Source organism: Mchenga conophoros, linkage group LG4, assembly GCF_057382185.1.
Source record: "Mchenga conophoros isolate Kocher_MC1m ecotype Shallow Benthic linkage group LG4, M_conophoros_male_GT1.1, whole genome shotgun sequence".
Lineage (NCBI taxonomy): Eukaryota > Metazoa > Chordata > Actinopteri > Cichliformes > Cichlidae > Mchenga > Mchenga conophoros.
In genome coordinates this window covers 9,710,507-9,724,863 of record NC_140529.1, presented here as the reverse complement: position 1 = coordinate 9,724,863, position 14,357 = coordinate 9,710,507, and the positions used below count along the sequence as shown (strand labels likewise).

Here is a 14,357-nt window from a genome sequence, read left to right as displayed (position 1 = left end):
AAAAGAAAGTGTACTTTATTGGTCCCCGTGGGGAAAATCCCTCTCTGCATTTAACCCATTCACTCAGTGAAGCAGTGGGCAGTGTGTAGGGACGGTACCTTGCTCAGGGGTACCTCAGGGTACCAGGGGAATCGAACCCCCGACCTTCCGATCATGGGGCCACCACTCTACCTACACAGCAAATTCAAAAGTGTTACATTTTTTGGTGTTAATAGTCTCCTTGCAAAAGTAGAGTTAATTTTACTCTAAGCAGAGTCACATTCTTTTAATGTAACTCTGAGGTGTAAAATGATAGTAGTTAAAATCGAGTGTTAAAAATTAGTGTTTCTATTTCAAATCTGGAGGTGTTACAATGGAAACATTAACTCTTGACCTCTGAACTCCTACAGGGGCTATGACACCAACAGAGTAAATTCACAGACTCCGCCCCCAGCACGGCTCCAATCGAAGCTGAAGTGAAGCCGTTTCGGAACATTTTGCTCTACATATTTGAGTTGTTTGTCATGCTTGGTAAGTCATTTTTTCAAAGATTGTTTCAATTATTTCTATTAGCTTTTACTTCTGTGGCTCTTTGGAGTTGAGACAAAGCTGTGTGAAAGGCATTAGCCATGTTGCTCGCTGATAGCATAATATTCTGTTTTAGCTAGCTGAAAGGTATTGTCTGCGGGCAAATACCACAGCCTTGAAAAAAGCTTGCATGTGAATTTTCAGTCAAACTTTTGGTCAAATACACCTAAAACAATGTCTAGAATGTGAAATGTTGGTATAATGGTGCTACTTGAAGCCTGAAAACGATCGCCCATAAAAAAAAAAAACCCGAGCAAACAGCAGTAGCAGACGTCCTGACTCGATTCTACGTTAGCATAGATCCCTCCAGAGTTTTGTGCACACGGTTTAGGTAAAAATGAAAAAGGTTGAGGTTTTACATTTAGTTCAGTATTACCTGTTGCCTGTGTCTTTGTCTTTTGGGAAAATACTTTACACAAGTAATGACTCAAAGAGGATTCCTTTTTTTTCTTTTACTGTGCTGCAATTGTTTACTGGATTATTTGTGCCATTAATTAGTGTCAACTAATTTTTATTCAATCTCCACACAGGATATGCTTGTGAAGATGGAATATGGGGGAGAGCAGAAGTGCGTTGAAGTTCCACAAAGGGATGAATGAAGGACATGCATATTGTATTGAAGAAATAAGTGATGAGAATGCTGTTATTTGCATTTACCATGTCAGACCTTTTGATAAACACAATTCTAATGAAAGTGAGAACATGTATACTGTTACATCTTTCAGAAAATGTTTTGAAATTGTGGTGCACAGTTCAGAATAAATGTTTTTCAATAACCATTGCATCTTTTTAGTAAATGTTTATTTCCAAAAGAAATTTCTAGAAGTTCAGAACAGTAAAATTCCCGCTTTTTAGAATGAATTAGAAGATAACTCTTACGTAGTTAAACTAAAATACTCTTTGAGAGTTAATATATAAACTCTTAACACCAAGTGTTAAATTATCAACTCCAGACAGATTTGGTGTTTAACACTAAATCAGAGTTAACGTACCAACTCTCCAAAAAGAGTTAAATTAACACTCTCTGGTGTGGACCCATATAGACACTTTAATAGTGTTGAAATCAAATCCGACAGTGTTAATTTGGACATGCTGGATTTGCTGTGTACTGAGCTATCCCTGCCAGGGAATAGGACCTAAATACTAAAACTATTTCTTGACTAATTACATTTAGGTACATTTAAGATATCCACAACAATATTTTTTTTCTTATTATATGGCAAATTATGATTCTGGAATGTTACAGTGTGTTTTTTAGCTCCAGTATACTGTCACTTCTTCACCTAAGCTAAGTCTGAATCAAATCAGTCCAACTGACACAAACTAATATGTACCTTTTGTGTCTCTGCTCCAAGATAATAGTAATAATCTTAGAGGTCAGGAGAGTGTGGAGATAAATTTTAATGGTAAAGCTACATACTTTATCCTCTACATTTAACCCATTCACTCATTGAAGCAGTGGGCAGCTACCGTTTGGTGGATTTGAACTCCTGGCCTTCCAATCATAAGGCAAACATGCCTTTAACATTAAGAAGGTATTTGGAATATATGAAAGGGAAGATTTGATGCCAGTCAATATAATCCCAAAGTAGTATTCAGGAGTTAAACTGGGGAATAGTGCATGCCTTATGTGTATGAGCAGAAAATGAAAGAGATGTAGAGGTTAGAGTAGGAGGTGGATGTGGATTTAATATAATTAGCCGAGGAACTTAAACTCATTGGAATTGAAACTAATTTAACATTTCAAATTCTGTGTAATAACTACAGAAGTGGGGAAGGCTCTGTCACAATAACTCAAAAGAGTCATAAACTGTATAATATAAAAGAGAAAGCCAGTGTAACAATCTTCCTTGTCTCACATTTGCAAAACTATACCAATTCTGTCAATCAGGCAAAACAACATGATGATATTTCGCTTGGCTTAAATCTTTCTGAACTCTGAATTTCGGTAAACCAAACAATAAATCAGTTGCTTGACTTTTCCAAATCTACACCTTATAATAGTGCTATGTCCCATTAAAACATTTAATGAAGTTACTTTGTTTTGACAAGTATTTTAATTTTTTCATTTGGATACTATGGGTGCTCCATAGCATAGCGGTTGATTTCCATTTGGAGACACAAATTCCTGTTGTGTTTGTGTCATGAAGGCCATCCGGATTACAATTCTCCCAAATCAAACATATAGAGCTACCCACTGTGTTAACCACTTGTGGCAGCTCTAAGTAGCTTAATTTTGGTGTATGCTCAGTATACACTCAGCAATATGATGTTAAAACCACTGACAGCTGAAGAAATCTATAAGATAGATGTCACAATGCAGTGCTCTGGTCCAAACTGCTGAAATGCACCAAAACAAGTTTGAAATAGAGGTTGTTTTAATATTGAGGCTGGATATGCAATAGTTAATGAACAGTAACCAGACTGTACAATTAATAGTGTGCTCTTTTAAAAATAATACAAAGAAAAGGTTAAGGCTTTCATTTGGTGTGCTTTGATAGGCATAAATGTGGCCTTACTACTGAATAGTTTTTTAACTTACTTGAAATAATTATGTAACAACAGCAACAAAAATATAATACATCAAAACAAAACAGAATAACCCAATGCCTTCAGTTAATTGCAAATGTGATTTGCATTATTTTAAACAAGGCCAGTGTTTTGGGTTTCTATTGTAAAGATGCAGAGTTTTTTTTTTATTTCTATTAAGATTTACACAAAAATATGAGAGCTTAATCATCTGCTGCAGGTGATGCTTGGCAAGCTTCTAGTGTTAACAGAAGACACTGGAAATGGTATAATTTTCTTGCAGTAACATTTGTTTGATGATGTTTTCATCTAGTTTTACACCATCTCTTGTGTCTTCCCTACACTAGCAGAATGAGTGTTAGCCTTCAGAGTGCGGGGTCGGCCCAGTCCCAGTGCATCCATTCTTGCTTTGTACAGTTGTTCTGGGTCCCACTGCAGGCACAGTGAACAGGGGCATGAAGTAGGGTGGTGCATTATTCTTACAGAGGGGTAGAGTGCTACTGTTGTTGGAGGCAGCTCCCCAGGCCTTTTGTTGAATTGGGAGAGATGGAATGCATCTGCTGAACTCATTGGTGCACTGTATGGGCTGTGAGATGATGTAGTTGAAGAGAGAGCCAGGGGAGCATAGGGGTGGAGTGGGAGGTGTGGAAGGTGGGTTTGGATGAAGGTGTATGGTAAGATGGAGGAAGGAGATGTGCTGCCCATCAGAAGCCCCCCCAGCGGGTCAATAAATGGGTGAGGCCAAGGCAAGGAGTGTCTTTGGCGTTTATCCTTCATTCTCCTGTTTTGGAACCATACCTAGAAGGATGAAGTGAATTATTCAGTTCAATTACATTTTATTTATATGGTGCTTTTTCACAACAACACTTCTCTCAAAGAACTTTTTGTAAAGACTAGAAAAATTAAGAGAGGGCCCTAGGAGGAACAACTGTGAATCCCTTCTTTTCGTTTAAAAAACATTAAGGTTTAACAAAAACATCTAAAAAAATTTTGAGACATTTCACAGCTTGCCTGTGACACTAAAGGTAAAGCCAATGGATCACAACATTTCTATACCTAGAGAGGAGCTGCTACAATTTCTATAAACATGAAAATATAAATGCAGGGGTCTCACTAACACTTTGAATCAGATTACATAACACATCACTTAATTTTCTTTTAATTACTACTTTTCTCTATGTCAAAGCTCAGAATGACAAGTTACCTTAGGCTACGTCCATACCTACCCGGGTATTTCTGAAAATGCAGATTTTTCTATGCGTTTGCACCTTCTGTCCACACGCAAACAGCGTTTTCGGTCACTGAAAACGGAGATTTTTAAAAACGCCTGCCAGGGTGGATATTTTCTAAAACTCAGTTTTTGCATTTAAGTGTGGACGAGAAAAACGGAGAAAACGCAGCATCAAAGGTGTGCGCCTTTTTTGACGTCACACTGTGCGCCAGGTTATTGTTTCGGTGAAATGAATTTCTACAATACTGTTACTGTTAATTGTACTCTGTGCAGTGTTTAAATGCTTACATATACACACACAGTTACTGTCCCTCCACACATACCACTCGTGTCTGCTTCTATGCCCCAACTTTGTTTACTATTTCCCACTGAGGCTTCTAGACTTCTGATTGGCCAACATTTCTACACGGATAGGAATATAGCGCCACCTGCTGCTTTGGCATGTTCCTAGCATCGTTTTCCTTCATTTCTGACTTTTACGTGTGGACGGGATTTTAAAAAAAAAAAAAAAAAACGGAAACGGAAAATCTCCGTTTTCAAAAATACCCGTGTACGTGTGGACGTAGCCTTAGACACTGTCCAGTTCTCAACTATTTTACCAGCCCATAGAATATTGCAGAAGGCTGTGCTTCTAAAATGTCAGATGCCTGTGAAATTTTAAGGCTTTTTCTTATATTCCTGATCTTTCTTTAAGAAAGACTGCTACTGGTTGGCAAAAGGTTAGTGTATTTATTGTGTATTATATGTGCTGCCTTGGGTGCAGTGAACATCTCCATTAAATGTAGAGGCCCTAAACTTATCACTACTCAATCTACCATAACAACCAATGTCCTTTCCAAGGTGTGTCCAGTGATACCATCCTAGGTGGCAACATTCAAGTAATAGCCACATGAGTGTAATCAATAATAATGACCCAACAATACACTAATCACATAAGATTCTACATAATGGGCACTTTTACTTTCCGAATTTGTAAGTATATTTTGATGCAAAAGGTTTAGTACAATTACTGAAATAGTATTATCACTTTACCTTAAGTAAACAGTTGAATTTTTTCTTTCACCAGTTTGCAAAACAGTTCATTCAATACATAACCACCCCAGGATCTTGCTTAGGGCCCACGGCTGCCCTTATAACCCGAGAATATACCTCTGATGAAATATAGTGTTAATAGCCACCTTCTTGTGACTGTTTAACTAGATTGTCAATGTTAAGATGATTGAAGCAAGATAAAAAAGGATATCCTGTTTCACAATACAAACCAGTCTAAAGAGTATTTTTGAGTCACCCAGTGGACCTGAAACATCTTTGAGCACCAGTGGTTTCTTGCATTTGCAAATTTATTTCCGGTATACACATATAGCTAGGTCTGTGATGTCACTCTATAGCCACCAACAGCTGGATTAACAGCCATTAATCTGTTTGTTATATAATTTACATTCACCTTTCATAACGTGTTTAATTTTCTTAGGAAAAGTAAGATTCCCCATATTTTTAGTTTATTTCTGTTATACAACTGTAGCATAGACCGAACAAAAATACAGCTTATTTGTTAAATATGGCTTTGGCGTGGCCCTTTATTTTCACTGACTGCAGTTAAACACGGTACCTTTATTGTAGTCTCCGGTAAATTGAGCGCAGTAGCCAGTTCGCAGCGCCGGGGTCTGGATACATAGTTTTCCTTGCCATATTCCTGCTCCAGACGAGACAGCTGCTCCCGCGTGAACGCCGTCCGATGCCGTCGGCTTTGGTCCAACAGGGTGCTCTGTGAGTCTTGCTGCTCTTTACCGGTGGAACTGTGCACTACCGCAGTACCAGCCACCGGATTCTGTCTGCCCTGTGCTACTGAAATGAGACATTTAGATACAGACGCACAGTCGGACACTTTACAGTAAGGATAGTAATAACTTACCTGTTAATTCCCAAATGGGTCTAATAAATCGCTGCAGAACCCTCACCGTTAACTTTTTGTTTTAGGGGTCCTGGAAAACCCAGTCTCCTTTTAAAAGCTCAGAGACAGAATTATTAACTTATTTGCTTGTAATAATTAACACGGACTTCTCGTGCTTTTATGAGAATTACTGTTAACCTGGTTTTGGGCTGATATGGTTTCGGTGAATCCCACATTCTGATTAGGGCGTGAACTCCATCTGCAGCATATTAAACAATATTTACTAACCACATTTATCCTAAAAGCTCTTAAGGAAGGTCGAACTGTCTGAAGTCTAACTGAACTAAACACGCGATCCATTGACTCCTGCATGCAGAGTTCGGTCAGGTATATAGAAAACTATTTTACGAGGAAGTTTTGCAATTGTTATCATCTTAAAAGGACAGTTTGGGTGTAACGAAGTAAAACCAAGTGTTAAATTATGGCTATATAATTTTTAAATCTATTTTAAAGGGAAGTTACTTACGCATCGGTTGTTGTTTTGTTCACCGTGTAAAATAAAAATCTCTTTAGGTGCTCCTTCAGATCAACCCTAGCAACAAATGCTACTTGCAGCCCGAAACCACACTTACACACAGGTCTGTTTAGATAGAGCTAGATGATGAGGTGTTTCAGTCGTCTCATCTGCCCCACCCCTCACCCACCGCAGAACATCTATGATCCCCGGGGCAGCGCTCCTCTCCTCCCTTATCCCAGGCGCTCCAGACGGGCGCCGGCGTGTGCGTCGGCTCGCGGAGGCGCCGCGGCCCGGAGAGGTGTTAACGGTGTTTAGGGGTAAACCCTTTGTTCTCCGTCTCAGCCTTTGTACTTTTGTTATGGAGAATTAAAGAGAAGAGACAGCAGCCAGACCCTCATTGTTCTCCAGCGTTTGATGTTTCTGTGTTTGGAAGTAAATCATTACAGGCCTAATGGCTCCAAATTGGCCAAGGTGGCACACTGGAAATAGATTATTACTATAGATAATATCAACTATTGGTGTTAAAGATGCAGTTTTGATTTAGTTGCTTGAAACATCACAATATTCCATAACACAAATACGCACAGCTGCAGTTTCATATACCAGCATATGAAATTGTAATACGCATATTACTCTCTGTATTGAAATAACAAAGAAAAAAAAGCTTTATCTTTCCTGCGAAAAATAAACCAAACATTCCAATCTTGGCTAATCGCCGATTAATTCATTTATTATGATAATAAATATCATATTTATTTATCAGCGGAGGTCAGAGACTCTCAGATGCTAGGGAGGGTAAGATAAATATGTTGCAAATTGTGCGAAATCTGAAACTGGATTTTTACATTTTAACTTTTAATCTTTTTGGCACATTCACGTTTTAAATTTACAGTTATAGACCACAATGTGTAGATTGATATTATACTGAGCTGCAAAATTGCAAGTCAGATTTTACTCATATTTATTTCTTTATTTAATTAGTAATACTTACAACCACAACTTCTCAAAGTAGTGAATGCGAGCACTCTACTGCGCCCTCTCAAGTCACAAATTCACACATTGAACGCTTTGACTTTTCCAACATGGTGGGGGTGGGAGGCGGTCAGCCAATCAGAATGCAACTAGCTATACACCATAAATACACTGATCAGTGTGCTGCAATGGCAAAAGGGTTAGCTGCGATATTTGACAATCCTTCAGTTCACATCCCAGCAGCAGTCTTCTCACTAATTTTATCCCACAGTTGGAGCTAAAAGAAGACTTTCTTTCTCAACCACAGCACTGTCACTCAGGAACATCAGTACAACACACTTTAAGTCACACTAAACCAGAGCCTTCCTCAGTATTTTCATGCTACCCATTACCCATGTTTATTATGCAAAAAGGAAAATATACCAAGTTGGTGTTCAATTCAATTCTATTCTATTCTATTTAGACAGCACCAAATCACTACAACAGTTGCTTCAAGGCACTTAATATTGTAAGGTAAACACTCTACGGTGATACAAAGAAAAGAGAGAAAAGCATCACTCTGAGACAGGATGTTTATAATTTTGGAGATTCTGTACAAACGGAAGAAAGCATTCCTACATATTTGTTTAATATTGAAGGACACATCCTGATTAAGAACCAATATCTGAACTAAGATTCCTCACAGTGTTACTGGAGACCAGGGTATTGGCATGCAAAGTAAGCGTCTGGTTAGATACCATGTTTCTAAGATTTTCCAATTCTGACCCTGCACTTTCTTCTCTTGCTGCCTCTCCCCAGCCCAGAGAAATTATGATTTAGCTGAACATGAGTTGTTGGCTATCAAACTGGCCCTGGAAGAATGGCGGCACTTAATAGAGGGGACAGAACATCCATTCGTGATCTGGACCAATCACAAGAATTTAACATACCTGATGACCAGTGTTGGTCAAGTTACTTGAAAAAAGTAATCAGTAACCAATTACTGATTACGTCCCCAAAAAAGTAATTCCGTTACTTTACTGATTACTTATTTTCAAAAGTAATTAATTACTTAGTTACTTTTTAAAAACGCGATTTACAACCTGAAGAGGTGATAAAGCGATAGATCTTTCAGCCCAATTCTACTTTTTCTACATAATCCATCATACAAAATGTAATCAAATGGAAAAGTCTCTTTTTTTAACTTGTTTTATCAGTTTTAATCTTTTATGCATCAAGCAAAATTTAATTATATACAACATTCTCTGACTTGAATAAATTAGTTTAACATTTAAACCTATTTTCTGCACATTCCAGCACATAAAATAAAATATTTTTTGTGTTTACACTCACTCTTTTTAAATAGATGCAAGTAAAACACAGCAGAAAATAAATAAAGTCAAAGACTCAGCGGTCCTCTCGCTCTATTTTCACATGTAAAGCAGGAGTGGGGTAGGCGGAGGTTTACCCTGGTGCAGGTGTGCCGCGGTCAGTTGAAGAATCCGCGAGTTTCTCTGTGAATTTCCCATTACGTCGTTGCGCACTCGGTGCTTGCTTGGAAGTTTAGGGGTTTTTTTTCGCTGTAAAAAGAAGTTTTCTTCCCACGCACGATGGACGCTAATGTTTTTGTCACTTTTTATGGAATCAAACTCAAAGTAAGGACAGTACTTCCACGCTTTAAACGCTGCACGCTCATACTCTCTCCCACAATCGATATGTGATCCATTGTTGATCTGCACACAGCTGTTGTCACTAACGGCGCACTCGCTTACGTCACTGTCATGAGACATTCTCGCAAAAAATCACGGTTTTAGTAACGCAGTAACGCAGCGTTCCTACGGGAAAGTAACGGTAATCTAATTACCGTTTTTGCAATAGTAATCCCTTACTTTACTCGTTACTTGAAAAAAGTAATCAGATTACAGTAACGCGTTACTGCCCATCTCTGCTGATGACAGCCAAGAGGTTAAATGCCTATCAAGCTCACTGGTCACTATTTTTTGCATAATTTAACTTCTCTATCTCCTACTGCCCAAGTTCCAGTAATGTCAAACCAAACGCCCGCTCTTCCCAATTTGGCATGGAATTCAGTGCCCCAGAGCCCACCAACATTCTCAACACTTCCTGCAAGGTGGGCGCAGTGATAAGCAGACAAAAAAAACAAACATATATCAATCACCTGGTTCACCTGTTGAGAAAGAAAGCAGAAGAAAACGAGAGCAATAGAATAAACAACATCACGATGATATATGGGAATATAACAGTAAATACTAAATATTAAACATTATTGTGCAGCATGCAAGATCGATAGCACACAGTGTGCTTTGAGGTAGGAGCTAAAAAGGGTGTCGTTTTTGTGTGTGTGAGCACCCGTGTGTACACCTGTGAGCATGAACGCGCTTGTTTTTAAAAGGTTCCTTCATGTAATGATCTGCTAGAGGGTGTAGGGAGCCACAGCCCCGTCCACCAGGGCATGAAGCAGGTATGGAGGAGATCAAAACTCCAGACATCCAGAGGCCCTCAGAACACAAGAGACCAAGGAAGACCAACAGAGGGGCAGCCGCACCACTATCCCAGAAAGAGCTGATGAGAGTCTCAGATGAGGGGTCACTCAGCAGCCGCGGAGCAGAAGCCAGGGGGGGTTGCAGTGACGTGCCCGTGATGGTCTTTTGTATTCCGTGTAGCGTGCCCACCCCCAAGATCCTATATGTATGTGTTATGAGAGTGTGAGTAATGTGAATGTCTAAGTTGTGAGATAAAATTGAGGCACAGGCAGCCAGAAGGGGACAGAGGGGGGGGGGGGGGGGGATGCCTCCCCTGCACCCTGGTGACACACCTTTACCCCAAGGCCCTGCATGTGTGGGTGATTGTGGTGGAGCGGGAAGAGGGAGGCAGCTGGAGATTGGGAGGGAAGGAAGGGAGGGGCAAGTGACTCCTCCCTGGGGCCAGTAGGCACCCCCATACTCTGCAACCCACCAGAGAAAGGGTGGGTTGCATGATGGGGCCCAGGCCCATCCGGACCGGGGCCCATCATAACAGCGCCGCCCGGCCCCACAGAGCCCGGGACGGCCCACCCGACCCCACCACAGAGAAAATTGCACCCACCCTGTCATCCACTCATCTTCCAGACTGCACTTAGGCTGAGATCTTCCTCCACCTCTCCTGTATCCTCCTGAGAGGAGAGCTCCTGCAAGATGTAACCCCCCCCCCCAAAAGTTGAAGAGCCCCCCAGGTGGCTTGATGCACTGGCGGCATACACCCACCCGCCCACAACCCCGGCAACACACCAACCAGGACCCAAGCCCCCAAGGCCCAGCCAGGGCCCCAGCCCAGAGACGGAGCGCTCCCAGAACCTCACGCCCGTCCTGGACCCACCCAGGGGCAGCCAGGCTACCAGGTCAGTAACCCACATCCGTCAGCACAGACCCTCCCCTAGCCTCACTACACGCAGCCACGAGGAAACCGTCACCTAAGAGCCAACAGAGCCCTTAATAGGCCATGACCGCTACCCTGGGTTGAGCCCTCCAAGGAAGATGCTCCTGGGGAACCCCCCGACACCCTAAACCTGTCCCTAACCCCACACCATCACAACAGCGCAGGTGGGACCAAACTATGACCCCCACTAGGTGAGGGAGCTGATCAAAGGAGCCCAGAGCAATTGATCTGATGTGGTGGCAGAGGCTGTATCAAGACTAATGTAATCTAATAGATAATTTCTATATTGGTTAGAATTAAGATTATTTTTATTTTTCCAGTTCATGAGAACTGTTTTCTTGGCTATGCATAGGGCAGTGAAAACAATATGGGCTATATTCTTATCTGTAGTGACATTATCTAAGCTGCCCAACAAACACACTAAAGGGGAAGTTGGAATGTTACATTTCAGACACTTCGATAAGTCTTCACATATCTCGCGCCAAAACTTCTGAACTGGTGGACAGAACCAAAGAGCGTGGATATAATTGTCCGGTGAATTGGTTTGGCAGTGTGAGCAGTTGTTGGTAGACGTAATGCCCATCTTTAACATCCAATGACCTGTATAGTGCACTCTATGTAGTATTTTGTATTCAATTAATTGAAGACTGGGATTTCTAATTAGATGAAAGGTTTTTAAGCAAATCTGAGACCAGAAGTTTTGGTCTAAGTTAACTGATAAATCCGCTTCCCATTTTGCAATAGGAAGTGATATTGATTCATCTGTTTTAGAAAGCATTCTGTATATTTTGGAAAGTAATTTGGGGGGGTTTAAGAGTAAGAAATTGAACCACACTTGGTGGTGTTTGTAGTTCAACTTGACCATACTTACTATGGATTTCATTTGTTGATATTCTAAAAATCTTTTCTTGTTGATCCTATATTGTGTAACTAGTCTGTCAAATGAAATAAATTCTGTTCCTTCTAATATATGTTCTAAATATTTGATTCCTTTACCACTCCAATCTGAAAAGTTTAGAACATATTATTGTTTTGTAATATGTCAGGGTTGTTCCAGATAGGTGTACGTTTGCATGGGATTAATGAAGACTCCGTCAATCTTAGAAACTCCCACCATGCTGTCAGAGAAGAGCTGATGAATGGCGGATCTGAAATCTCTAGATTATTGCAAAGTGCTTGTTCTACATCTTGCCAAGGTTCATCCATGAAGGTATGTTAAGATAAGATAAGATAAGATAGAACTTTATTAATCCCTCGGGTGGGTTCCTCTGGGAAATTCGACTTCCAAAAAGCACAGCAACGACCGAAGTTACAGTTACAGAATTGTTATATATATATATATATATATATATATATATATATACACACACACACACACACACACACACATATATATAAATACAGAGACAAATATAAATAAAATATACAAAGGGGATAAATAGAATAAATAGGAATAAAAAATAAAAATACAAGTGAATTGCACATTTCAAGTATTGAGTCTATTGCACCGTTGACTATTTACAAAAGTATTGTATGTTTTAGCCATCCTGAGATAAGCCTGTTGGCTAAGAAGTAGTGCTGGAAGTTAGGTAGTTCTAATCCTCCTCTATCCTTGGTCTTTTGTAGTGTTTTTAAGTTTATACGTGGGGGTTTATCTTTCCAAAGGAATGTGGACATGTATGAGTCTAGAGATCTGAACCAATCTTGTGGCAGTTTAGTTGGGATCATTGAGAATAAATAATTTATTTTTGGTAAGACCATCATTTTTATAGCGGCAACCCTTCCCATGAGTGATATGGGTAAACATTTCCATCTAGCCAGATCGCCTTCTACCTTCTTTAAAAGTGGGATATGGTTTAATTTAGTTAGATCTGCAAGCTTGGGAGAAACATTAATACCTAAATATTTTATATTTCCCGATTGCAGTGGTGTAGAAGAAAAATTATGGAAGGAGCAATTAATCGGAAGGACTGTAGATTTTGACCAGTTAATTGAGTAATCTGATATTCTTGCAAAAGAGTTTATCAATTCAGTCACCCCAGAGATATTGGTTTGTGAGTTTTGGAGAAAAAGTAACACATCATCCGCATAAAGGCTGATTTTATGTTCCACGTTCTTGCATTTTATGCCCTTAATTACTAAATTCTGTCTAATTGCTGCTGCTAGTGGTTCAATAAAAATTGCAAACAGTGAAGGGGAAAGTGGGCATCCCTGCCTGGTGCCCCTCAGGAGACAGAAGCTGGAGGATGTTTGGTCATTTGTTTTGATCAGTGTTGGGTAAGTTACTTTAAAATAGTAACTTAGTTACATTACTAGTTACTTCTCTCAAAAGTAACTCAGTTACTTCAAGTTACTCGTTACTTTCAAAGTAACTAGTTACTAGGGAAAGTAACTTTGGTTTTACTCAGAATTCTCTTGTCAATGTGTTTCTTCCATAACTTTGCCAGTCTTCTAGCTTGCTTACTTGCCACAAGTGCACTGTGCCACCGACCAATAGAAAGGAAAAGATAATGTGCATATTTCCACGAGAGAAATCCCACGCCTGGACCGTCATTGACTGCTGCCATGATTCTAGCCTACGTCACAGCGTCATGTGCGCCTTTTACATCCAACACAAAAACTGCAGTCGTGGTGCTTTCAATTGTACTCAGAACTCGGAAATTCTGCCTTCTGAATAGGAAGATGTAGGTAACACCAGACTGCAGATGAGCTGGGAATTTTGACTAGAGACCGGCCCACCATTATAGGAAAAATTATAAAGACTTTGAATGAAAACAAACGCTGTTGTGACAGTGATGAACACTGTTTTGATGGTATATATGCATCAATCTATCAATCGTTTGTTGTAAGATTCAGATAATTATTTTTTTAAAAGCTAGACATTTTAAATGAGAATAAGAAAAAAAAAAGTATTTCTTTGTGCCCCCCTCTCCCTGTTAATGTCCTACCTGCCCCCTGGCAACACTTTGCTAGACCCGCCCCTGCACAGTTACCAGCTGTCAGCTACCTAAAAAAGGATCCTGGTGTTATTTGTCTCTCAGATACAGTTCATAACTTCAACTCATTCATGTGACCTAAAAGGTAAACCTGTTTCTCCATCACCTGTTCAGCTCTGATGATCCAGTAAGGACATCTCCTGGTTTCATCTTCATGTTTCCCTCTCACCAGATAACCAAACCATATCATGACCAGCAGCTTTTTTGCAGCTGTGGCTCCAGCAAACATCAGCTGATACT

At 40.0% G+C, this 14,357-nt stretch overlaps 1 protein-coding gene and 1 long non-coding RNA gene across 2 annotated transcripts; one reads left to right on the top strand and one right to left on the bottom strand.

Annotated features, from left to right (window-relative positions):
* Window positions 1-411: 411 nt before the first annotated feature.
* LOC146575544 (uncharacterized) lies at window positions 412-1,346 on the top strand. Its single transcript, XR_014892317.1, has 2 exons — window positions 412-510; window positions 1,098-1,346. It is a non-coding gene; the product is annotated as an uncharacterized LOC146575544 (long non-coding RNA).
* Window positions 1,347-3,228: 1,882 nt separating this feature from the next.
* Window positions 3,229-6,748, bottom strand: eve1 (even-skipped-like1). Its single transcript, XM_085272493.1, has 3 exons — window positions 6,745-6,748; window positions 5,937-6,172; window positions 3,229-3,894 (listed from the first exon to the last, which is right to left on the bottom strand). Exons 1-3 carry the CDS (start codon window positions 6,746-6,748, stop codon window positions 3,412-3,414), a joined length of 723 nt encoding a protein of 240 aa, XP_085128619.1. The 3' UTR covers window positions 3,229-3,411.
* Between the last annotated feature and the right edge of the window lie 7,609 nt (window positions 6,749-14,357).